Below are 26,968 nucleotides of genomic sequence, written 5' to 3'. Positions count from 1 at the left end.
TGTGTATATGAGAATATGTAAAAGTAAATATCAAATGGGTCTGAGCACTATGGGGCTTAACAGCTATGGTCATCAGTCCCCTAGAACTTAGAACTACTTAAACCTAACTAACCTAAGGACATCACACAACACCCAGTCATCACGAGGCAGAGAAAATCCCTGACCCCGCCGGGAATCGAACCCGGGCATGGGAAGCAAGAACGCTACCGCACGACCCGTAAATATAAAAAAACTTTATTCTCAGTTTCTAATTATCTAATTTTGATAGGCTAGTTTATAATTAGGAATTCCATCTTTCTTTTCCTAAGCCTTTACCTGTCACTACTTTTCTAGCTGTATCTGAAAGAGAATGAACTGTCAACATTGGCCAGTAGTGTGGAATAAAAGATTTTATTCAAAGTAAATGGATATCCTTAGTGGAAAAAAAAGCAACTATGTTTTTCTGCTCTTACTATGCAACTAATTTTTATTTAATACTTTTTATTTAAAACAGGAAACTACCAAAACAAAATATAAATTGTAAAGAAAAGTATTGCTTACCTGGATGTGTCGCTTGAGAGCTGTAAAGAGCATTTTCTGTGGTGTTTCCGTGGATATTTGTAACATGTAGATACAGTCAGCCCAAACGAATACTGATCATCACATTTTCCGTGTGATGTTCAAACTCAATGGAAAATTTAGGGTTGGTTCCTCTTAAAAACTAAATTTTTTTTTAAAGTTGAAGTTTATATGCACATCCGACAGAATGGCCTCACATTAGTTAGCAGAATTTTGGCTTAATAATGTATGTTAACACAAACAGCATGATATGAAGAATAACTAGTATTCCACCAGTGACTGAGTAGTACTGCTGCATGATAGTAGCAGAGAGACAGTGGGGTGCACTCTGGCACACAAAATAGTACAAGGTGAGCGAGGAAGACATGAGGAACACATGTTTAATTATCTATAAGTATAGCCTCTTGTTGTCTTCAACTGCATTGTTAAGACAGACTGAGAACAAGCCATGGAGCCAATGTATTGATACCACTTCATGCAGTATCACTTCCTAGTTTTTTTTTTCTGATATAAAAAAAAATTCTAATATGGAACAAAACGAAGTTCCTCCACTGACGTTGGGTGTAACATGAAACACGCAATGAGCAGTATTTGTATGTGATAAATATTCATACCTCACAAAAATTGAACTCTAAAAATCTGCAGAAACAGTGGAAAAATGTGCCTAACTAATGTTAGGACAGACACCTGGTATATTCATTTTTGCGGAATATGTAGCTTACAGTAATATCAAGACTGGAAAGAATTATCCAGTAAATAATAGCAGTATATGAAATAAGCTCATCCTGAATGGTTGGATGAGAAGGGAGAAGTGTTAGTTCAATGACAGTTCAACCAAGAAAAGGTACATAAAAGTGTTAACCAAGAAAAACTGAAACACATTGAGTGGTTAGTACTAATGCTAAATTATTATGTAGGCTGAACGCCAAGCAAAATGTTGTACATACCCACAGGAGAAAATTTTGCATGGTCTTTGCCAATGCCCTTGACAGCATGTAACTTTAGATCTAGTTCATGTCCTGGCATCATTTTGCTAATGAGAATATCATCATGTATCGGTCCAACATCTTGTGCTGTGTACATGTTTCCTTGGGCTCCAATTGGTAGCCATTTTATATGTTTTGTGTAAACTGGAAAGAAGTATGAAACGAATTTATAATTTTAAAGCAATACTACAAGAAGTATTCTGATAGAAATTTCTCAATATTTAATCCCCCAGCACTGTGGAAGTCCAATTTCAATTAGACAATCATTTTTACCAGTCTCATACATAAATGTGAGATTTGTTATCATCCTTTTAGAGTCCTTTCAGCTAGACTTTGTTCAAATTCCAGACTTACATAATCCGTATTACATTTTTCATAAATAAAGTGAAAGATTACAGCTCACTGGTAGAATGATCAACTTCTTCAAAATCCTGATTCAAGAAACAATGATATGTGAATCCACTGCACAACACTTTTTCAATTAAAAAGCAAACATTTCCCATATTGACATGCAATTCCATGGTATCTGTATGATTTGACAATCATAATACTGTTAAACTGTAGCAAACATATGACACACACATTCTGGAAATTGAATGTTTACATCTTTCATATTACACCTCCACTCTATGTTAATAACATTAGCACAACAAATACAAAAGACATTTTTTAAAAAACTTCCATTTTGTTGTTACAAATCAGCAAGGTAAACTTTAGACCTGGCTCTAGTGGTAATTAACTTGGTCATGTGATTAGGCACAGCCACAATCCAATGCAAAGTAGTACACTTCACTAGTTCACAGTGTGAGCACAGGTAATGGGGGAAATAACTTCACAGGCAGCTGAGACAATTTGCTGTTAGTGTCATGAATTTTACTGACAATGAGAATGAGAAAGATGCGATAGTGCCAACAGAGAAGGTGACAGAAGGTGCAAGCAAGTGTTGACAGGTGTACAATATGTATGATATCTAAGTCAGTAGCGCTAAGTATGGAAGGAGGAACATAATGCACAGTGGCACTGCATTCAGGTATCTGCTCCCAAGGCAGGAGAAACAAATGTGATATTTGCAAAATCTTCACAGCTTCTGTCACAGAGAACAGGCTCCCAAGTTAGCAAAGATACTCGGGGGGAGGGTATGAAACCACCCTTACCCACTTACAGTATTTGATTTTAAAGGGTGCAAGAATAAACAAGTCACCACATTTGGATGAGAGATCATACAAAAACACAGTACTGTTGCATGGTGCGCGAGTGATTCACATGTTATAATTACTGGCTTGTGGCTCCAAAGGCGACTTCACTGACTTATGAGAGATCATACAAAAATGGCACACTACATTAGGTCTTTGACAGAAAAATGAAGCATCAGAATTATAGTGGCCAGTAGTTTATTTAGATAAATTGTGGATTCAAGCACATTAAACTGTGAATAAATGTTGGCAAAGTGACAGTGTGGAAAGAGTATTGTCAAATGACAGTATCAGTCAACATTTCATTTCACTGTTCTGAATGTAGGCCGTGATAAGCGACTATAACAGGCTAACTCTGGATGATCATACATAAATGGACAGTAAAAATTAAAAACAAAACTTTTGCATTAATTAATGAGCACTAACCTTTCCCTGTTTATTCCACAGATAAACTATTGCATAAAAATGAGAGAGAGAGAGAGATACTTTTTTGCTAATTAACAAATGCTGTGTAACGTTCACTTGGTGCAAACTTTTCGACATAATGCCACTTTGACGATTTGCACATCAATTTTGCTGCTCTTAATTTGGTCTCGCAAGGCTGAGTAGACCACCTTCCAGATCTTCCCACCAGGAAAAAATTTTATGTGGTTACTGGTAATCAAACCCAGGCCATCGGTGTCACTAGGCAAAAACTCTAGCTCTTGACCTTGCAGTCAGCCTGCTTTTGCAGCTGTGAAAGTAGGAAAGACACATATCATGCCAAGGAACAATGTGATAACTACTGGAAGAGAAACACACTGATGAATGAGGAAACTGCAAACACCATAAAATCAATTGGCACTTATTTGAACATGGACAACATTTTAATTTGCAGCTGAAACAACACACAACAAATCCATAGATGCAACTGAGGAAGATAGCAAAATCGTCATGAAAGGTGGTTTTACAGATACTGCCAGCAAAATTCCCTGAGCAGCCAAGGCATGATACACTGTATGTCCTGTTTGTTCATGTATGTCCTGTTTGTTCATTTCATTCAGTGGTACATACAGACATTTAGCATTTCAGAGCATCCCACTTGTAACAAGACTGGAGTATATGCAACTACTACCTCATATGCCTCCTTCGTAGGCACATGGTAAATGCAACGGTGCTGCCATCCTGACCAAGTATTCAGTTCGATTTTCCAGGTAACAGATGGTGGCTAACTGCATCTTCTTTGATGATTAGGTATTTATCCCAAGCTGACATTCTTATTGTGTTAATATTTAATTATACATTAAAATACACAAACACACTATGATACAAATGAAACTGAATAAAATTTTATTTGACAAGGATTTTTCATTTGCCACCACAAGAATATACTAAAAAAACATGTAAGGGTGTATTTTTTCTAATAAAATCTATACATGCACATTTTCTCCTTATATTCCTAAGGCAACTACCTTTTCTTTGTAACTGATGCATATTAAATTTAGAAACACATAACTCTGTTTGGAATGTGTGAGGTTCAGAGAATGTTTCAACGCTCAGAACTGTCCCCCATACATATGTACAATTTCCATAAGGAGCATGTATAACTGGAATTATTCCAATTGATGTTACGTGCTAATGCTGCACTATTATTAAATAATGCACCACACATTATTGCCAAACCTCACAAGAAGTAGCTCCCACATCTTTTGACACGTGTATCTAGACATTAGGAGGAAAGCATTTTAGAACTGAATATAAGATAAAGCTTTTAGTGGACCACTGACTAGACACTCAGGTAAAAATTTCATGATTATGTTTATAGTAGTGGCCTACCTTGGCTTCAGATGGGAGGTACTAAGTATCAATCGCCAGACGACCTGTTTATAACATCTAGTGATATATATACAAATCTTTCTCACGAATTAGTCTAGTAGTGAAAACCATATCAAAATCTCTAATGTAGTTCCTGAGATTATATTTCACAGACAGAAAAATGTGGCAGGGGACTTTAATTTATAATATGCATAGGTTATGGTACATCTTCCTTTATGAAGGACTATAAAGGCAAATAATATCGAAGTTCACTTCTTCTGTCTGTTTAAACAATGAGAATTTTTTTTACACTTTCATTTTTGTCAGTCTTATTTTACAGTTATACACAATCAGCCAGAACTAGTGTACCATAACAGTATCTGAAGAGCTTGCTGAAGACATATCAAAGGAGCTTTGGTATAATATTTTCCAACAGAATGACATTGTAATACAAATTAAAAGTTTTTTTTTTTTTTTTTGGTCTATCAAATAAACATGAAGTTAACTTACCACTTCCATTTATTTTCTTGTCACGGACAGGTGCAGAGGCATCCACAGATGGATCAAGAGTACATTTAACCTTCAGTTCGAATTCCAAGGTGTCCTGTTCTGTTCCATCTTCATCATCTGCAAGTTATTTATCAACTTTATGAAGGAAGATAAATTCAAAATAATGACTGTCAAGATTATGTCTCCTAATGTCCAAAATTTATTTCATCATGATTTACATACTAGATGGTGCTTCCTTTTCTTGTACAAATTAATCCCAGTATGTTTTCAGTGCATGTCATTTCCCTCCAGCATATTTTAAGTTGCAGACAATAATAACTTACTTTACTGCATCATCACTAAATAATTACTAAGGCTATCACTAAACTCAAGACAGCAAAAATCAAAAGCAGTAAAGTATTTCATGGTAGACTTATTAGCAGCCACACTTGAGAATTCAAGTATGATTAATGGCTTAAAAAACATTAACAAACACACTCCATTCCATACAATTGTACAACAATCTGAGTTGAGGACACAACTACAAACAGCAATAATAATGTTCTTTGCATAAATATGTCATCATTATTCTGCCTTAGTGTTGCACAATGTAACAGCCATAACATCATCTGTATTACTAAGTGATTACCACAGAACACAGAGCCAGTAGCCTACCCAACTGCTTCCAAGAGTAACAAAATTTGATTTTCAGTATTTGGTATAATTATGCCTACTCACTAAGAGGTTTAATCTTATGTTAAAAGTTTTACACGATAAGTCATATATTACAGTTAGAAATTGTGAGGCAATGTAACTGAAGCACAGAATTACCTGGATTTTATTCACACAGCATTTGAGAAGAAAAGCACTTAGCACATAATTTCAAACCTTTGTGAAACCTCCTCCCAGTAACCTCCCCCATACACACACACACAAAATGATGAAAGGAAAAAACTGTATCGCTTACTACATTTTCGCTGTTCATGCAGTAAAACTTCAGCACGAAACATGAAGTTCTAATTTATTACTTAAAACACACACTGTGGCAGTATCTAAATATATCATTGAATATACAGCAGCTGCAAAATTACACTGATGAGCCAAAAAATCAGGACCACCTGTTTCATAGCTTGTTTGCCCATCTTTGGAATGAAATACATCAATGATTCTGCATATCAGGGATACCACAGCATTTTGGTAAGTTTGTGGAGGTATGTGGCATTAGATGTCTACACAGAAGTAATGTAATTCACATAAATAACAGGCCACTGATTTGTGTACACAGTGATGGTGCCCGATAGCTACCCAGTTGGGTTTCAGAAGATTCATATTAGGCGACTCTGGTCGCCGAAACATCAGCATGCATTCACTATAATGCTCCTCAACCCACTGCAGCAGTTTTCTGGCTCTGGGACATGGGCAGTTTCACTGTTGAAGGATGACAATGCTGTTGGGGAAGACTTCCAGCGTGAAAGGATGCAGGTGGTTTGCAGCTGACAGCATGTCTTCTATTACTACCATACGTCCCATACAAGCAGAGGAGAAATTCTCCCACAGCATAATACTGATCCCACCAGCTGTGTCTGTGGCACACTGCACGTTTTGAGCTGCTATTCACCATGATGACGGCACTAGTGCAGATGACCATCAGAACAGTGTAGCAAAAATGTGAGTGAGCTGAAGAGCCGATATGTTTCCGTTGACTGACAGTCAAATCTTGATGTTCTCATGCCCTCTGCACTCATAACTGATGATGTCGTTAGGCCAATATGTGAACATGTAGGTGTGGTCTGGTGTGGAGCTCCATGTTCAATGATGTATGATTAGCTGTGTGCTCTGAAACACTTGTGCGTACACCAGCATTGTACTCTTTGGGCAGAGATGCCAAACATCACCATCTATACTACTTTACAGAGAAAACAAGCCTCCGAACTCCACATTCTGTGAAGAGTCATGGATGTACAACCATTTAGCACCTAGTGGTAGTTTCACTTTCCTCCTATCCCTTTCCATAGATGCTCACAATAGGAGCACATGAACATTCGACCAGCTTCGCCATTTTCGAAATACTCATTCACAGGTTCTGCACAATAATAATCTGCCCCTTGTCAAAGCCTCTTATCTCAATGGATTGCCCCATTTGTGGCCAATATCTTCGCTAGAGTAATCCTCCGTCTGTGTCTGCTCTGCTTACATACTTTTGTTACTGCATCACATACCAGCCACCAACCAGACGGCATCCAATGTCGCAGTGGGCAATGGTCATAATGTTTTGGCTTATTGTGTATATCACTGTATGACACTCAATTCAGGAGATATGATGTCATAAACAGTTAAATGCATGAAGAACTTGCTTTTGCTTACAATGGAGTGCAAATTACCAGACTATGTTCATCCAGTGTTTCATAATTAGACCACTGACTGACTTTGAACAAACTTTAAGAATAATTTCAAACCTTTTCTAAACTTTTTCTTGCTTACATGTTTTATGTCATACATTTAGCACATTACCTCATTTGTAAAGTAATCAGACTTCAGAAGCTGTTTTATACACAGAAGTTTGATTCTTTAAAGAATAAAGGGTTTACTGGTAATTTGGTAATAGAGCACTCCAAGGGTACATTCCATTCTCAATACGTGTAAGAACCACATTACTTTTTAAAAGTTTTATCACATCCAACCTAACTATGATGTTTAGACAACATCATCCTTGGGTCAACCACACTGACATATTTCACATGCATAATGGCAACTAACAGAATAAGATTCCTAGTCATCAATATATAAAGAGGTTTCCATGAATGCAAACAGAAAGAGTTTTCTCAGTGAGGAGCCATACTTTTCTTCAGTGAGTTTTAGTGAGTGTATCTGTGTGCATTTGCAGGAGAGAGAGAGAGAGAGAGAGAGAGAGAGAGAGAGAGAGAGAGATTATTCAAAGTTAATAATGTTTTAAAATTGTTTTGTAGTTGCAGTACAGCTTACCTGTAATAAGTACACTATGGCAGACTAAATTTGATGTTCTGTAACAGCAAACAGTATAACCACCATTAAAAAGCATGAGGTAGACGATCATATTTTAGCTATGTCATACAGAGATGGCGTATAAAATCATTAAGGCCTGTGATTTATCTTTATGCATGATGTATCTTATTTAAAATGGCTGAAAGCAAGGGGAAAATATAACTAGTACTTTTTTTTCAAGTGGTCTCAGCTCCGCTGTAAGGCTTAATGATGATGGCACACTATTGGGTAAAATATTCTAGAAGTAAACTAGTTCTCTATTTGGATCTCTGGATTGGGACTACTCAGGAGGATGTTGTCATCATAAAAACCAAAACTGGTGTACTACAGGTAGAATTGTGGAATGTTAGATCCCTTAATTGGGCAGATGGGTTAGACAATTAGAAAAAAAGGAATAGATAGGTTGAAGTTTGATAGAATGGGGACTGGTGAAGTGTGGTGGCAGGAAGTACAGTACTTCTGCTCAGGTCATCAACACAAAAATTGGACAGGAGTAATGCAGGAGTAGGCCCAACAATGATAAGAAAATAGGAATGCACATAAGCTGCTATGAACAGCATAGTGGCTGCATTACTGTGGCCAAGATAGACAGAATGCCAAAATCCATCACAGTACTACAAGTTTAAAAGTTTCCTGGCTCCAAGGATGAAGAAGACATTAGAAGACTGCAATGACATAGTAAGGATAGATCTGGCAGACCGTAAACTATCCCATCAACCACAAGAATTAGCAGCAAAGGAGTGGCCTCCTTATCACCCAATATCATCCTGAATTGAAGCAACTGAACTATACCCATTGCCAAAACATTGATTAATGTCATCATAGACAGAAATAAGGGACATCCTAACCACAATCTTTTGACCCTTCCTAAACTGGTATTCCATCAACTTACAAAGTATCTTAGTCCATTTCTATGCCAAGCCCACTATCATTTCCCTGTGAAAGATCCAGGCGCAAGACCTGCCTGATTCATCCACATAGCACATCTTACTCCGGTCCTGTCATGGGCTTATCCTATCCCATCAGAGGCAGGGCCATCTGTGAAAACAGCCTTGTCATATTAGCTCTGTTGTCAAGTTCCACACAACATTTTATGTGGACATAAGCACCTAAAAGCTATCCACCAGAAGGAAAGTCCATCGCGAAACTGTAGCGAGGAACAGTGTTAACCACCCATTGGAACAACTTTTGGAACAACACACTGCTGAGCATATTGTGTTCAAGTTGAATGGCTGCTATACAACCCATGTCATCTGGATCCTTCCCCTCAGCACCAGCTTTTCTGAACTATATAGATGGTAGTTATCCTTGGAAATCATTTTTTGCTCCTGTAATCCTCCTAGCCCCTGTCTCTGCTCACCCACTGCCCCCACAATCTCAACCCAACAGTCTCCTCCTCCTCTGTCCAGTCACCCCTCCCAATCCACACTTCCACTTCATTTTCATTGCATACTGCACCTCATTGGCTCCAGTGGCTGTGTGTTGCATGCATAGCCCATATACTTGCCACCACCCTCTCTCCCCATCCCCCATTCCTAGTCCGCACACCTGCTGTCTCCTACTGATTTGCTAGCTACCTGTCCGCAATCCCTCCTCCGGCTTCCTGCCTCTTTCTCCTTCTACCCATCTCACCCCACCTGACATAACCCCCACCCCAGTTCACCTGTTGAAATGCAATCCCAGCACTGTATGTCAAGCTGGCAATGTGTGTGCATGTGCATGTGGGTGGGTGGGGGTGTCTTTGTGCTTAGTTTGCCAAAAGATTACTTCCAAAAAATAGCAAAATTTTCGGCTTTTGTGTGTGCCTCTTGACGACTCAATATTTCTGCTATTCAGCGAGTGGTATCCTTTACTCATAAATTATTTACCAACACCAATTCATTAGATTTACTTGTGTAGACACTGCATACACCATTAAAAGACATTTGTTTCAAAAATATAACCTTTAAAGAGACCACAGAATTCTTCAGTTAACTAAAAAGTAATAGCTCAGATGGCTACAAAGAAGTGCGTAATATAATAGTAAAATCTTATGCTGACTTGATAGAATTCCTCTTAAGCTATCTTTGTAATCAATGACTTGGGGCATATATCCTGACAGACTTAAATAAGCTGTAACTACAACCACTTACAAAACTGAAGATAAGCAAACCACCTCCAACTGAAGACCTATATTACTCTTTCCCCTCTTTTCAAAAGTGTCCAAGAAAGTGGCCTGTGATAGAATATTGACTTATTTAACTCAGTAGAACTTGTTAGCTGCTTTTCAGTGTGGCTAATACAAGGCACATAGTAGAAAGCAATACCAGACCTGACAAATGAAGAGCTAGCAGAGCAAAAAAAGAAAAATTATCCTGCTGGTATATTCTGCCCCCATGCCAAACCCTTTGCTGTGATCACTAAATTCTACTCAGTAAACTAAAATGTTGTGGCATTAATGGTGTTGCTTTAGCATGATGAAATTTCAGCTTCATAACAGAAAGCAGAGGGTCTCATTAACACATGGTTATCCTGTGTGGAAATAACATCAAAATTGAGGAACATACATGTGAACTAACACAGGGTTTGGAACTGGGTCCACTGTTGTTAGTAAAATACACTCTGTAGGGCAGGTCAAAAACGGTTTTGTTGCCTGATGATACAAGCACACTAATTAAGAGTCTGAACTCAACTTCAACAGACACAGCTTATATGATGACAGAAGACATCTACAAATTTTTCACAGCTAAAAATTTAAGTCATAGTTTCACACAGAGTCATAAGTAATAATGACCTGCCAGCACAAGAAATATAAAGTAATGGTTATACACTAAATGAAACAAACAGTGTAAAATTCCTTGCTGTATGGCAAAATAATTAGTTAAAATGGAGTTGACACATGGTTGAACTAATCAAGAACGAAGTTGATTGTGTCATGTCTTTAAAAACATCTCTCCTTAGCCTTAAGACAGGAGTGTTGGTTTATTTAGCAAATTTTCAATCCATGTCGTGTTATGGAATTACTTTCTGAGGTGAGGCAATGCACCTAAAGTAAATAAAGTGCTCATTCAGCAGCAGCTAGCAGTAAGAATATTGTTTATAGTAGAGACTGTACAGCTTGCAAAAGCTTTTTAAAGTTCTTTGGATTCTTACACTCATATTCAAATATATTCACTCCTTAATGGTGTTTGTTGCTGACAGTAAAAATCAGTCTCGACTGAACTGTGGTTTGCACAATTACAATACATGACACAAAAATAAATTACATGTGGTATTTGTTTCTTTTTTTAGGGTTCGGAGTGAAGTTATGTACTCAGGTGCAGAGGTATTCGACAAGCTCCAATCTAACATAAAGCAAGAAGTTGTGAATCTGTACCAATTCAAAAGATAATTATAAAATACCTCATTAGCAAATCCTCCTATAAATTATCTCAAAATCTATGGTCAGGGACTGAAAAGTTATGTTAGCTACATGGCAAGTAGTAGTGTTTGTTATAAAGTTGCATGATAAATGTATGGTACTGCAAATAGTATTCAGTATTTGTAGATGTAAGAAAATATTTTATTTGAAAAATGTCATTGTAATAAAGCTACAAACAGCAGATAAACAGTAGCTCTGAAGTAAAACTGAGGAGGCATCAGCTATTTTAAAAATACCAGTTTTTTTACTACTCTACTCAGTTAAACTTAGACAGTGTGAATAGCATTAAGCCGTATAATGAAAGTTTATTGTTAATACAGTATATAGAATGTCTCCATGACACCCTTGTTTTATTTTAATGTATACCTTGACTTGCTCCATGTCACTGACGGTTCCCCTTCTTCACGGGTGTTAGAACTTCAAGTTTAACACATATATTTCGGAACGACACAACACATATAAGTCACAGAGTAAGTTGACAAGTAAGACATGTGTACACATTAGCATTCGAATGGGCACTGAGTCCCAGTCTAGCGGCTGCTGCTCGGCTGGCCGCTTAGGTGGCGCAGCTTCTGCATGGCTGGCAGACAGCGCCGCACATAGAGGACGCGCGTAATTGCGCGGCGGCACTTAGAATGATCGGCGAGTCACAACACTTTTCCCCCCTTTAAAATTGTTGCACTGGTCTTGATGGAGGTGTCCTGGAGATGGCTAACGTCCGTAGGCATTGTTTGACTCGCCGTAAAGTCTCGAGGAGGATGCTTCCCGTACGGACGGAAGTGTCTCCGATGATAACGGGTCGAGATGACAGGAGACGTAGGGGTCGAATCTGCTGGGGCCCCATGCACCAATCTGCCCGTTGCGGCAAGTCCAGTTGATATGACAGGAGACATGGGCGATGTGTCGGCGTCCGTTGGAGGAGGAGGCGAGTAGATTTGCTCGGACAGAGGATGGTCCTCCGGTTCCTGCATGGGCACGTCTCCTGGTGGCATCCGTTCTGGTGCTGGCATCGCGATGACGGTGAGAGGGCTGCGTTGTGAGTATTGAGAGATGCCAAGACCCCGAGCATCAGGTAGAGCCAAAGGTGGTGTGGCGGCATTCGGAAAAGGCGTTGCTAGCACACGAGGCCGAAGCTGGTCCGAATGATGCACTGCAACACCCGTGTCCGTCTGGATTTCATAACAGGCGTCTGCCACGGTGTGTTAAGATGCGGCCCGGGCTCCATTTTGGCCGCCTGCCATATCCCCGTACCCAGATGAGGTCGTCGGCGGTGAATCGGCCAAGTGAAGGCACCCGCAGCCGGGAGGTGGAAGGCCGCAGAAGATGAAGTAGCGTGTGGGGCTGTCGGCCATGCAAGAGCTCAGCTGGGCTGTGGTCGCCCATGGGGGTGAAACGGTAAGACGCCAGAAACTGGAGAAGCGCATCATCAGCAGCAGCAGAGAAGTCAGAAGTTTCCGCATCTGAGCCTTAAATGTGCGGACCAGTCGTTCAGCCTCACCGTTAGGTGTGGATGGAATGGCGGGGCCGTGACATGCGTAACGCCGTGACGAGCACAAAAATCCGCAAATTCGGAAGAGGCAAATTGCGGACCATTATCAGTAACAAGAGTAGAGGGGAGGCCTTCCAAAGAAAAAATGCGGGCGAGAGCACTGGTGGTTGCTGCGGTGATAGGTGATGTGCAACGGACAATGAAAGGAAAGTTAGAATAGGCGTCAATTACGAGGAGCCAATAAGTACCTAAAAAGGGTCCTGCAAAGTCAGCATGAATGCGCTCCCAGGGCTTCTCAGGTGAAGGCCACGGTGACAAAGATGACTTCGGGGCAGCGGCCTGTGACGCACAAGGGCCGCAGGCAGCGATCATGTGTGCTATTTCAGAGTCGATGCCAGACCAGTACACATGATGGCGCGCCAGAGATTTTGTGCGAGACACACCCCAGTGCCCTTGGTGAAGGAGGCGCAAGACCGAAGCACGCAAAGACGCAGGTACCACAACACACGGCGAAGCATTGTCAGTGGAGAGGAGGATAACACCATCCCTAGCCGTGAGGCGGTAGCGCAAAGTGTAGTAGTTCCGCAACAGATCAGAAGTCTTAGCGGACAGGCGATCTGCCCGACCCTTCTGAATACAGCGTAAAACCTGGGAGAGGGTAGGGTCAGAACCCGTAGCAGCCGCCAGCCTGTCCCCAGTGATGGGGAACCCGTCCACAACCCGCTGCTCGGCAACATCCAGGTGGAAACAAAGAAGTTCGTCCCTATCGAATGCCTGATCAGGACCCATGGGAAGGCGAGACAGAGCATCAGCATTTGCATGTTGAGCCGTTGGCCGGAAATGAATCTCATAATTGAAACGAGACAAGTAAAGAGCCCAACGATGGAGGCAGTGTGCAGCCTTGTCGGGAAGTGACGTTGATGGATGAAACAAGGAAACAAGCGGTTTGTGATCCGTAACAAGATGAAATTTTGAGCCATAGAGAAAAACACCAAACTTATGAAGAGCATAAATAATGGCCAAAGTTTCTTTCTCAATTTGAGAATACTTTTGTTGGGCATCTGTGAGTGTTTTGGAGGCATAAGCAATGGATTGTTCAGAACCGTCAGAAAAAAGGTGCGCAAGGACTGCACCGACCCCGTATTGAGAGGCGTCTGTGGCAAGAACAAGATGTTGGCCAGGTCGATAAGTAGCCAGGCACGGGGCCTGTTTTAGCATAATCTTCAATTTCTGGAAAGCCACTTCGCATGACGCAGACCAGTGAAAAGGCACGTTTTTATGCAACAGGTGATGCAACGGCTGAGCCACCGAAGCCGCAGACGGTAAAAACTTGTGATAGTATGCTATTTTCCCAAAGAAGGCCTGCAGTTCCTTAACAGATGTAGGGCGAGGAAGGGCATCGATCACAGCAACAGTGTGTTGAAGCGGACGAATACCATCCCGAGAGAGTTGAAACCCCAAGTACGTGATAGACGCCTGAAAAAATTTTGATTTCTGAAGATTGCACTTAAGACCAGCAGTCTGTAAGATATGAAAAAGTGTTCGGAGATTTTGAAGATGTTCTTCAGTGGTGGAGCCAATGACAACAATGTCGTCCATGTAATTGATACACCCAGGGACAGGGAGCAATAATTGTTCCAAGAATCGCTGAAAGAGAGCAGGGGCACTAGCAAGCCCGAATGGCAAGCGTTGGTATTGATAGAGGCCGAAAGGCGTGTTAAGGACCAGAAACTGCCGGGAAGCAGTGTCGAGAGGAAGTTGATGATAAGCTTCTGACAGGTCAATTTTAGAAAAATACTGGCCTCCAGTAAGTTTAGTGAACAGTTCTTCAGGACGAGGCATAGGGTAAGTGTCGATGAGGCATTGAGCATTTACAGTGGCTTTGAAATCGCCACAGTGATGAATATCACCATTTGGCTTAGCAACGACGACAGGAGAGGACCACTCACTGGAAGTGACAGGAAGCAAGACCCCCGAAGTAGTGAGACGATCCAACTCCCATTTTACCCGATCACGAAGGGCCACAGGAATGGGCCGAGCCCAAAAAAACTTAGGCTGAGCAGTGGGTTTGAGCGTGATATGAGCTTCAAAGTCGTTTGCATGGCCTAACCCAGGAGAAAAAAGGGACGAAAACGTCGTCGACAAGGAATCCAGTTGAGCATAAGGAATAGCATCAGAGACAATATTGACAGAGTCATCTATGGATAACCCAAAAACGCGAAAGGCATCGAAACCAAAAAGATTTTCTGCGTTGCTCTGGTCGACCACAAATATGGGCACAGTGCGAACGATGGATTTGTAAGATACCTCAGCATTAAACTGTCCCAAGAGAGAAATCTTCTGTTTATTGTACGTCCGTAATTGCCGAGTGACAGGTGACAGGAGTGGAGAACCCAACTGAAGATACGTCTCAGAATTAATTATAGTGGCAGCAGAACCGGTATCCACTTGCATGCGAACATCTCGACCAAGGATTTGGACAGTGAGGAATAATTTCCCTGAAAGGGAAGAAGTGCAATTGACAGACAACACAGAATCAGAGTCATGTTCATGAACATCATGTATGCGGTCGGATTTGCAAATGGAAGACACATGACCTTTATTTTTGCAATTGTGACACACAGCCCAACGTTGGGGACAATCCTCGCGTGAATGTTTTGTAAAACACCGCGGACATGAAGGAAGTTGCCAGGGGTTTTGCTGCAGTTTCTTAGAGGGCTGTTTACGGCTAGGCCGAGGCTGCGCGTGGGAGCGCACTGCGGCCACGTCGGCCGGCGGGGACGCGTCGCATGCGTCGTCAACAGCGCACAGAGGTTGTATTTTCCCGACATCACCCCACGCCTCTATTTGCGCCCCAGTGGCGCGAGAAATTTCAAAAGACTGCGCAATGGAGAGAACTTCATCTAGAGTCGGATTCGCCAACTGAAGGGCACGTTGCCGAACTTCTTTGTCGGGCGCCGGCCGGATAATAGCATTCCATACCATGGAATCGGCATAGGATTCTTTGTGAACGTCAGTAACAAATTGACACTTTCGACTGAGGCCGTTAAGTTCAGCAGCCCAAGTGCGATAGGATTGATGTGGCTGTTTTTGACAACGATAAAAGGCAACACGAGAGGCTACCACACACGTTTGCTTTTGAAAATAGACAGACATAAGTGAGCACATTTCAGCAAAAGACAAAGACGCAGGATCCTTCAAGGGAGCCAACTGCGACAACAACCGATACATTTGAGGTGAAATCCAGGAAAGGAACAGAGACTTACATGGTTGTTCGTCCGTGACATGAAATGCCAAGAAGTGCTGTCGAAGACATTTTTCATAATCAGACCAGTCTTCCGCCGTCTCATCATAAGGAGGAAAAGGAGGTATAGCCAACGACGAGAAATGCCCCGCATTTGACACCACGACAAAATCGCGAATCGCCGCTGTTAGAAGCGTTTGCCATTCAAGGAGATTTTGCAATAGTTGCTCGACAGTAGCCATGGAACCCTGTGAGTCAACAGTGAAAAGGAAAAATCCCATCCTCGTCGCCAATTGTTAGAACTTCAAGTTTAACACATATATTTCGGAACGACACAACACATATAAGTCACAGAGAAAGTTGACAAGTAAGACATGTGTACACATTAGCATTCGCTTAGGTGGCGCAGCTTCTGCATGGCTGGCAGACAGCGCCGCACGTAGAGCATGCGCGTAATTGCGCGGCGGCACTTTGAATGATCGGCGAGTCACAACAACGGGATCAACTGAAAATTATTCATTAATTCATGGAGAAAGAAACTGTAACACTCTATCTCATCATCTAAAACATCAGGGCAACAATGTTTGCTCTAGTAATGTACTTAACAAGTATTGTTAGCCCATTCATTGACAAATGCCACCACTTCATACAGAATTAAGCATTTCTTGTCAAGCACTTTCAGAACCTACATCTAGGTCAAAGCAGCTCACATCATAGACTGTGATATCTGACACGCACACACACACACACACACACACACACACACACACACTCTCTCTCTCTCTCTCTCTCTCTCTCTCTCTCTCTCTCTCTCTGCTCTATTGTTCCGCACTATTGTATAACACTGAACATGGATCCACCAAAGGAGGTTCAGTGTTGATCTAAGATAGCAAGAAACACGCTTGGGAACACCGCAAAAATTGGCTATCAACCGATTATCCCACTTCGAATGCAGACATTAACCGTACATTGTAGATAGACAGTACTTATTATCAAAAGTGTTGTGTTATGAGGATGGAGGAAGTAAACAGAAAAAGGACCAATCTTCGAACTTCTCCGCATACAAAAAAGATTTTTTGCTTGAAATTGTGTTCAGACAATATAATGACACTATGGAATGCAAGAAAACTGATAAAGTTACTATGACCAACAAGGAAAAGGTGTATCAGTAACTTCTTCTTCTTTTTGTAAATACTTTATTTGTGAATTCTGCACTCGTTGCATTGTAACTCCTGTTAGCTTCATTTTATGTTGGTTATGGGTTTTCTTCATAGAAAGATTTCTTCTGGAAGTTGTGTGTGATGCTTTTGTACATTTTATTATGCTGTGATTAAGCTCAGCACCTGAAATTGTTTGTACATTTAATGAAAACCACCAGTGATGATTACTAAATATCTCTGCACCTTTGCCACTAGGGGATGTGGGTACAGTCCACAGTGCCTAAAATACCAGGAAAATGTGATATTTTATGAAAACCATGCTGTATTTTCATCATGTTATTTCCTTCCATATATATTTTGATGAATTCTTTCTTCAGTAAAACAATGCAGGCCAATTCCTTGAGGACGACTCAGCAAACTGTTACTACATTGTTTGAACAAATTGCCAACCATCATCTGAAAGCTTCCTGAAGCATGAACTAGGAATGTTAAAAGTAGCATACATATTGGAGTCAGTGGCTAGTTACTTTTCATCGTTTCAGCAGATTCATAGTCCCTCAGCCTTAGTTCTAACAGCTGCGTAGTTTTTTTTCCACCCAAGTTTAAATGATTTATCACTTGATTTAGAGAATGAGTTTGCCCTTTATTGTCCTCAGCAGACTCATCAAATTAAGCAAACTTCTCCAAAGTACACGGCAGGAGATAACACATCACAATTCACATAGCTCAAGTTTCTTGCACACAGAATGCTGCCCTTTGCCGTGGCCCAGAATACTTGGAAAATGGAAAGAGTGACATGGTTTCAGAATGCAGTGTTGTTATTATTATCTTTATGGCCAATACAGCAGAGAAAGTAGTAGCAAATCGAAAAAAATTCCTAGAATTGGGCTGGATTTAACTAGAGTTCCTTTATATGAGAGACCAAAACACAAGCTTTGAGCTACCCAATCATTTGTACAAAATGTGTGTAAGTGCTTATTTCTCCTCTGCTCATCAGTGCTCATGCAGCTGCCACAGCTGTTTAGTCACTTCTTCGGGAGTTCAAAAATTAGTACATGCTGTATAGTAATTGCTACTAGAGCCGAGAGAGCACATTTAGAAGAGATGTTCAATCATTATTGGATGTTGTCAATATCAAATGGTTCAAATGGCTCTGAGCACTATGGGACTTAACTTCTGAGATCATCAGTCCCCTAGAACTTGTTGTTGTTGTGGTCTTCAGTCCTGAGACTGGTTTGATGCAGCTCTCCATGCTACTCTATCCTGTGCAAGCTTCTTCATCTCCCAGTATCTACTGCAACCTACATCCTTCTGAATCTGCTTAGTGTAGTCATCTCTTGGTCTCCCTCTACGATTTTTACCCTCCACACTGCCCTCCAATGCTAAATTTGTGATACCTTGATGCCTCAAAACATGTCCTACCAGCCGATCCCTTCTTCTAGTCAAGTTGTGCCACAAACTTCTCTTCTCCCCAATCCTATTCAATACCTCCTCATTAGTTACGTGATCTACCCACCTTATCTTCAGCATTCTTCTGTAGCACCACATTTCGAAAGCTTCTATTCTCTTATTGACCAAACTAGTTATCGTCCATGTTTCACTTCCATACATGGCTACACTCCATACAAATACTTTCAGAAACGACTTCCTCACACTTAAATCTATACTCGATGTTAACAAATTCCTCTTCTTGAGAAACGCTTTCCTTGCCATTGCCAGTCTACATTTTATATCCTCTCTACTTCGACCATCATCGGTTATTTTACTCCCTAAATAGCAAAACTCCTTTACTGCTTTTAGTGTCTCATTTCCTAATCTAATTCCCTCAGCATCACCCGACTTAATTTGACTACATTCCATTATCCTCGTTTTGCTTTTGTTGATGTTCATCTTATATCCTCCTTTCAAGACACTGTCCATTCCGTTCAACTGCTCTTCCAAGTCCTTTGCTGTCTCTGACAGAATTACAATGTCATCGGCGAACCTCAAAGTTTTTATTTCTTCTCCATGGATTTTAATACCTACTCCGAATTTTTCTTTTGTTTCCTTTACTGCTTGCTCAATATACAGATTGAATAACATCGGGGAGAGGCTACAACCCTGTCTTACTCCTTTCCCAACCACTGCTTCCCTTTCATGCCCCTCGACTCTTATAACTGCCATCTGGTTTCTGTACAAACTGTAAATAGCCTTTCGCTCCCTGTATTTTACCCCTGCCACCTTCAGAATTTGAAAGAGAGTATTCCAGTTAACACTGTCAAAAGCTTTCTCTAAGTCTACAAATGCTAGAAACGTAGGTTTGCCTTTTCTTAATCTAGCTTCTAAGATAAGTCGTAAGGTCAGTATTGCCTCACGTGTTCCAACATTTCTACGGAATCCAAACTGATCTTCCCCAAGGTCGGCTTCTACCAGTTTTTCCATTCGTCTGTAAAGAATTCACGTTAGTATTTTGCAGCTGTGACTTATTAAACTGATAGTTCGGTAATTTTCACATCTGTCAACACCTGCTTTCTTTGGGATTGGAATTATTATATTCTCCTTGAAGACTGAGGGTATTTCGCCTGTCTCATACATCGTGCTCACCAGATGGTAGAGTTTTGTCATGACTGGCTCTCCCGAGGCCATCAGTAGTTCAAATGGAATGTTGTCTACTCCCGGGGCCTTGTTTCGACTCAGGTCTTTCAGTGCTTTGTCAAACACTTCACGCAGTATCTTATCTCCCATTTCGTCTTCATCTACATCCTCTTCCATTTCCATAATATTGTCCTCAAGTACATCGCCCTTGTATAAACCCTCTATATACTCCTTCCACCTTTCTGCCTTCCCTTCTTTGCTTAGAACTGGGTTTCCATCTGAGCTCTTGATATTCATACAAGTGGTTCTCTTCTCTCCAAAGGTCTCTTTAATTTTCCTGTAGGCAGTATCTGTCTTACCCCTAGTGTGATAAGCCTCTACATCCTTACATTTGTCCTCTAGCCATCCCTGCTTAGCCATTTTGCACTTCCTGTCGATATCATTTTTGAGACGTTTGTATTCCTTTTTGCCTGCTTCATTTACTGCAGTTTTATATTTTCTCCTTTCATCAATTAAATTCAATATTTCTTCTGTTACCCAAGGATTTCTATTAGCCCTCGTCTTTTTACCTACTTGATCCTCTGCTGCCTTCACTACTTCATCCCTCAGAGCTACCCATTCTTCTTCTACTGTATTTCTTTCCCCCATTCCTGTCAATTGTTCCCTTATGCTCTCCCTGAAACTCTCTACAACCTCTGGTTCTTTCAGTTTATCCAGGTCCCATCTCCTTAAATTCCCACCTTTTTGCAGTTTCTTCAGTTTCAATCTGCAGTTCATAACCAATAGATTGTGGTCAGAATACACATCTGCCTCAGGAAATGTCTTACAGTTTAAAACCTGGTTCCTAAATCTCTGTCTTACCATTATATAATCTATCTGATACCTTTTAGTATCTCCAGGATTCTTCCAGGTATACAACCTTCTTTTATGATTCTTGAACCAAGTGTTGGCTATGATTAAGTTATGCTCTGTGCAAAATTCTACAAGGCGGCTTCCTCTTTCATTCCTTCCCCCCAATCCATATTCACCTACTATGTTTCCTTCTCTCCCTTTTCCTACTGACAAATTCCAGTCACCCATGACTATTAAATTTTCGTCTCCCTTCACTACCTGAATAATTTCTTTTATCTCGTCATACATTTCATCTATTTCTTCATCATCTGCAGAGGTAGTTGGCATATAAACTTGTACTACTGTAGTAGGCATGGGCTTTGTGTCTATCTTGGCCACAATAATGCGTTCACTATGCTGTTTGTAGTAGCTAACCCGCACTCCTATTTTTTTATTCATTATTAAACCTACTCCTGCATTACCCCTATTTGATTTTGTATTTATAACCCTGTAATCACCTGACCAAAAGTCTTGTTCCTCCTGCCACCGAACTTCACTAATTCCCACTATATCTAACTTTAACCTATCCATTTCCCTTTTTAAATTTCTAACCTACCTGCCCGATTAAGGGATCTGACATTCCACGCTCCGATCCGTAGAACGCCAGTTTTCTTTCTCCTGATAATGACGACCTCCTGAGTAGTCCCCACCTGGAGATCCGAATGGGGGACTATTTTACCTCTGGAATATTTTACCCAAGAGGACGCCATCATCATTTAATCATACAGTAGAGCTGCATGTCCTCGGGAAAAATTACGGCTGTAGTTTCCCCTTGCTTTCAGCCGTTTGCAGTACCAGCACAGCAAGGCCGTTTTGGTTAATGTTACAAGGCCAGATCAGTCAATCATCCAGACTGTTGCCCCTGCAACTACTGAAAAGGCTGCTGCCCCTCTTCAGGAACCACATGTTTGTCTGGCCTCTCAACAGATACCCCTCCGTTGTGGTTGCACCTACGGTACGGCCATCTGTATCGCTGAGGCACGCAAGCCTCCCCACCAACGGCAAGGTCCATGGTTCATGGGGGGGGGGGGGGGGGGGGGGGCTAGAACTTAGAACTACTTAAACCTAACTAACCTAAGGACATCACACACATCCATGCCCGAGGCAGGATTCAAACCTACAGTTGTAGCGGTCGCACAGCTCTGGACTGTAGCGCCTAGAACCGCCGCTCCGTCCGGCTGTTGTCAATATCAACATACCTAACTGTTCATGACAAATATTTCTAATTTTCCTTTCGTGCTCTGTTGTCGAATGTCTATAAAATGCCTCAAAATTAATTACAGAAATTGCAGGATGTCTCCATGAATTGTTATGAGATAAATTATTATCTGCACTCATTATGTACATAAATGGTAACTCCCATAACCCAACCATATCGGGGGGAGGTGAGGGGGGGATCGGGCTTCATTAGTGTGGGAGTAGTATAGTTACTTATTCAAGTTTTAATAGCAATTTCTTTATTATTTAAATTTGTATTCCACAAAACAAAAGCATTGTTGTGCAATATCACTACATTGTAAACTGATGATTACATTTTGACCTGACTTTGACACAAGAATTATTGGCAATCAAAGTTGATCCTGCTTCAAGGCGATATAATCTGGGATTAACATTTATACAACCCAGATTTCTGAGTTAAGCTTGATCTGAGATATATTCTGTGTTAATCTAAGGTCAAATGCTTTATACAATTGGCCGTAAGTCTCAATGAAGCTTAGTTCAATCTCTCAACGACAGAATTATTTGGATTCATGTTGCTGGAACCTTTCTTCCTGTTTGATGCAAATTATGATCAAAATACCAACATAGCCAATGTGCTGCCAACTATCACCAGGACAGCTAATTTAATTATGAAGATGTCTGAAGAGGAAGTCGTTGCTTCACAAAACAGAATTAGTTGCCCAGAAGACCTCTTACTTTTTTTATGTGTAAATATTTGTAACCTAGTCACACACGACTCCATCGGTGTAAATTATTCCATTCTACCAAACTATCACACAACCTGGTTGATAGTGAATCTAAGAAAAGTTCATACTTTATTATACTGTTGGGCAGTGTGAAAGGCCACACAATCACAAAAGGAAAGTATAAGGACAGATATTGGTGTGCAGGAATTATGTTCAACAAATGAAAATGTTGCATTGTGATTGATGTGTGGGCACTTTTTGCAATTATTTTACTACATTTTTTCACATTTCATTCCCTGTTGCTAATTACTGAGTGGGCAGTACGATTAATGAACCATAGAGTCAGGGAGTTTGCAGCCAAAAACCAGGCAAGGTAAGCTGGCAGAATGGCAAAGAGAGTCCCAATTGGGAGAGGATTACCAAATCTAGCATTTGCATATTTAATTTATGCAATATTTCCTGCAATAAACAACCACAGGGAAGACTGATACCACTTCAAAACTTAAGTCAGAAGTGACAGACAGACAGTCACAATGAATGAGGTGAATGAAGTGAGGAAATTTTATTCAAGTTTCAAAGAGTGCATGATCCGCCTCAAGATTTTTATTTTCTGAAGAAAACAGCAAGTTTGATGTATGAAAAAATTTCTCAATTTTCTGAAAAGTGTGAATTAAACATTTACAATTCGTTTTAGAATGAGTTACAATCTAATTTTTCTGTACCTGCACATTTAATGTCCTAGAATTCCCTTTGTTATCATAAATTGGAGTTAGTAATGCATGGAGTGGCCTTGCGGAGGTCTTTATCCAGCAGTATATGTCAAGTGAATGATGATGATGATTATTATGGTAACAGTGCATGTGTCTGATATGAATGCTCACTCTTTTGATCCTCAAATTTCTCAGTTATCTTGTGAAACAAAATATGGGTTAAACAGTGATATTTTAAGGCAAAAAGCAAAATCAAAAGTAGTGGTTTAAAAGTCAAGTAAAATGACTGAAAAACATTTGGGAAAAAAATAGTGGGCAGGAAAGTACTTTTCACCACTACAGGTTACCACCACCAACAAAAGTGAGGCATGTTCTGCCACTGAACAATAGGGCATTATGCAGCACTGAATGTGTGTCCATTGTGTGTAATTACTTAAGGGTCAGACACAGTCAGCAGCTCATGATACACATTCCAAACAATGAAATATGTGATGTCTACATTCAATCTTCAATTTCTGTGCATGATAATTGTCCCCGAAAGAATCATTTTACAATCATGTATTGTATATATTGTATATATAAGAGGCTAGATTACTATTCACTGGATAAAAGTATTGAACTGTGAATTGGCAGCCCCCAATACCTCATACACACCTGATGCTGCAGTTAACTGTTAACTAGAACAAGTAGGTATCTTGGCTGGGATGGGTTGTTGGGTAATGGAAGGTGTGTAGGATTGGGAGGAGGAGGAGCAGGACAGGAGATTGAAGGTCATGTGAATGAGGAACATGCATGTATTTACGATGGAAGATAGCAAGCATTAATGCAGGGAGCAATGTAGAAGGTCTGCAGGCTAAATTTTGAGGAAAATAAGTATAGGGGGAAGATGTTGAAAAAGATGAAGGAAACACATGGCATTCAAAGTAATGTCAAGTATAATAGTGATAGGGCTGTGATACTAGTGTGGTTTCAGGAGGGTGGAACGGGGTACGTAGGAAAAGGGGATAGGGTGCAAGTAGAGTGTGATAAAACATGTTTCACAAAGCCCAAAACCTATTTCCACAAGGTCTCCTCACCACAGAATAAAAACAGATAGCTATGCCACGCACATAAGTAACAATTTCAGATTCAAAAGTCCCGAGTTCGATTCTTGGTCTGGCACACAGTTTTAATCGGCCAGCAAGTTTCATATCCGTGTACACTCCCCTGCACAGTGGAAATTTCATTCTGGACTTGAAGATTCAATTAGTATGATGTAATGATTTCTAAAATATATCTGGACAATGATAAGAGACTAACGCACATTTTCTCTCTCATGGTTGGCTCAAAGATTCTTGGAATCAGTCACAATCATGGTCACTATCGAGCATCTCCCTGTCCAGTAGCAGGCACAGCTTTAAGGCCAGTTGAATGAAGATTTCTCTGGTCAAAATGAAATGAATGGTCAAGAGAAAGAAAGATAAAATATCAAATCATCAATAATTGTGTTTTCCTTGTTCAAAAAATTATGTTATGTACAATCATGTGTGAAAAATACATTTAATATCCAGACTCTGTATGCAATAGAAGCTTCATGTATATTAATTCAGCTTGCATGAAATATTTTACTACACACTCAAAGAAAAGAAGTCAATTTTAAATGTGTACTCCGATTATTCCACATAGTTGTACTCTGTATATTTATGTGACATTCAGATCTCTTTTTTTTTGTTATTTATGTTATTGAGATATTAACAAGTTCTACAGGTACACCATCACCATAAAACATTATTAAATAAGTATTAATAGTCACCATGAACAGTTAGAAGATGCCATGGTGGTATGGTAATGTGGGTATTACATATGGTTAATTTCTGCACCAGAATCACCCCCGATGCAGAACCAGCATTACGATACAATACTGATGTCTGTGCACAAAGGACTATCTGAATGCATATTAATAATATTTGACCCTAGCAGTGAATCCCAAGTTGACAACTTGTGATAAATTAATAAATTATATCAAATATCCCACAGAAAAAGACCAAAAAACATCATATGAACAAGCTGTATTTTCTATTGAAATGAGAAAGCTTATTCACTGAAATGAATGATTTATTGTCAAAGAAATGTGCATGGAGTATGTTGTTTCAGCTTAATAATAATAATAATAATAATAATAATAATAATAACAACCACCCATATCCAATAATACACCTATAAATCACAATTAGTATGCAAATAGTAAAGGTCAATTGGCAAGGTTGGTATGAATAACTGAGATTCTCTACGCACTGCCTCCCTCTGTGAGTATAAGCATTAGTGCTATCTGACTGACTATCTTAGCGACAGTAATTGTGAACCATTGAACTGTAAGATTGTGCTACATGCATTAATTGAACAACTGTTACTGCAAATCGAAAGAACATCCCACAGAGGGTGTAAAGCAATATGGAAAATAACAGAAGTTGAAGACTCAAACTTCTCAACGAAAATTTAATTATATCACTACAGAAAATTCCCCAAGTGCTGGAGCTGCAAAGATGTTGACTACAGACAGTTGCCCACCATGACTGAACCCTGTGCTTAGTACTGCAAAATCTACAAGTCTGCAACCTGGGCAGCCACACTCAGATTCAAACACTGGACTCTGACTCTATTGCTGGACCTAAGCAAACTCTCTCATCTTCATACCACGCTGCCCCATGCGAACTGGAACCCACTTTTTCCAAAAACTCTCCACATGGAGCACATAAAAAAAACACAATCTAATTGCACATGGCATGATTTCACCAAGCCAACAGCATAATCAAATACCAGCACAACACAGCTTTCCTCCATGAGACAGGCAATGATCACTCCTCCAATAGTGTGGCATGCTGCCAAAAGTTACTCATGCCCCAAGTATGTCCTCTGATGTCACTATCTGATTCCAAATCATGACACTTATTTTCAGTGTGCACAAATACCCAAACATCTCAAAAAATACATTAGCTGCACTGATGGCACACTATCGAGCACCCATCAGTGTAAGAAAGTTTCTCCCCCATCATGGAACAATTTCCAAAGTACCGCCCCATCGAGTGATAAAGCCTGAAATTTGTAAAACGCATTAGGAACAATATACTGGAGTGCATTAACAGCAGGACACTGCTCGTGGCATGGTGACTCCCCGTCACCGAGGGCCTTCCGCAAGCCTCTCCTGTAAAGTGAGAGCAGCGACTAGCCCTCGCACAAGTCCTGCCATTGTACCTCTAGCTGGATGCTTCCACCTATCACAATTCCAGCCCATTAAGGTGGCCTTCCCCACACAGTGACAACACAAACAGATCACATACTTTCCGTCAACAGAAAGAAAGAACTGTCACTCCTAATTACACAGTGCAATGAGATACTGAGACAAGCAGTATGCTCTCTCTCAACCCACTTTATTAAACATCATAACTGCCCTAGCGCTTCCCTATTTAGATAAAAATGCATTAAAATGTACGCATACTCATTAATTCAATTAATTAAAATGAAAGGAGACAAGCTCTCATGACTTTCCGTCTTTCACAATGAGCAATTCTGTTA

At 40.4% G+C, this 26,968-nt stretch overlaps 1 protein-coding gene across 4 annotated transcripts in view; it reads right to left on the bottom strand.

Annotated features, from left to right (window-relative positions):
* LOC126188971 (DNA-directed RNA polymerases I and III subunit RPAC1) overlaps nt 1–26,968 on the bottom strand; it is a 231,847-nt gene that overhangs the window by 57,511 nt on the left and 147,368 nt on the right. For all 4 annotated transcript variants that reach the window (XM_049930741.1, XM_049930743.1, XM_049930742.1 and 1 more), the window contains exons 5-6: nt 5,042–5,158; nt 1,506–1,688 (exon numbers count right to left, since the gene is read on the bottom strand). In XM_049930741.1, coding sequence (XP_049786698.1) covers nt 1,506–1,688; nt 5,042–5,158 — 300 coding nt within the window. The remainder of the gene's footprint in view (nt 1–1,505; nt 1,689–5,041; nt 5,159–26,968) is intronic.

Source organism: Schistocerca cancellata, chromosome 5, assembly GCF_023864275.1.
Source record: "Schistocerca cancellata isolate TAMUIC-IGC-003103 chromosome 5, iqSchCanc2.1, whole genome shotgun sequence".
Lineage (NCBI taxonomy): Eukaryota > Metazoa > Arthropoda > Insecta > Orthoptera > Acrididae > Schistocerca > Schistocerca cancellata.
The sequence above is the reverse complement of the archived record's forward strand: the minus strand, read 5'-3'. Positions and strand labels throughout refer to the sequence as shown.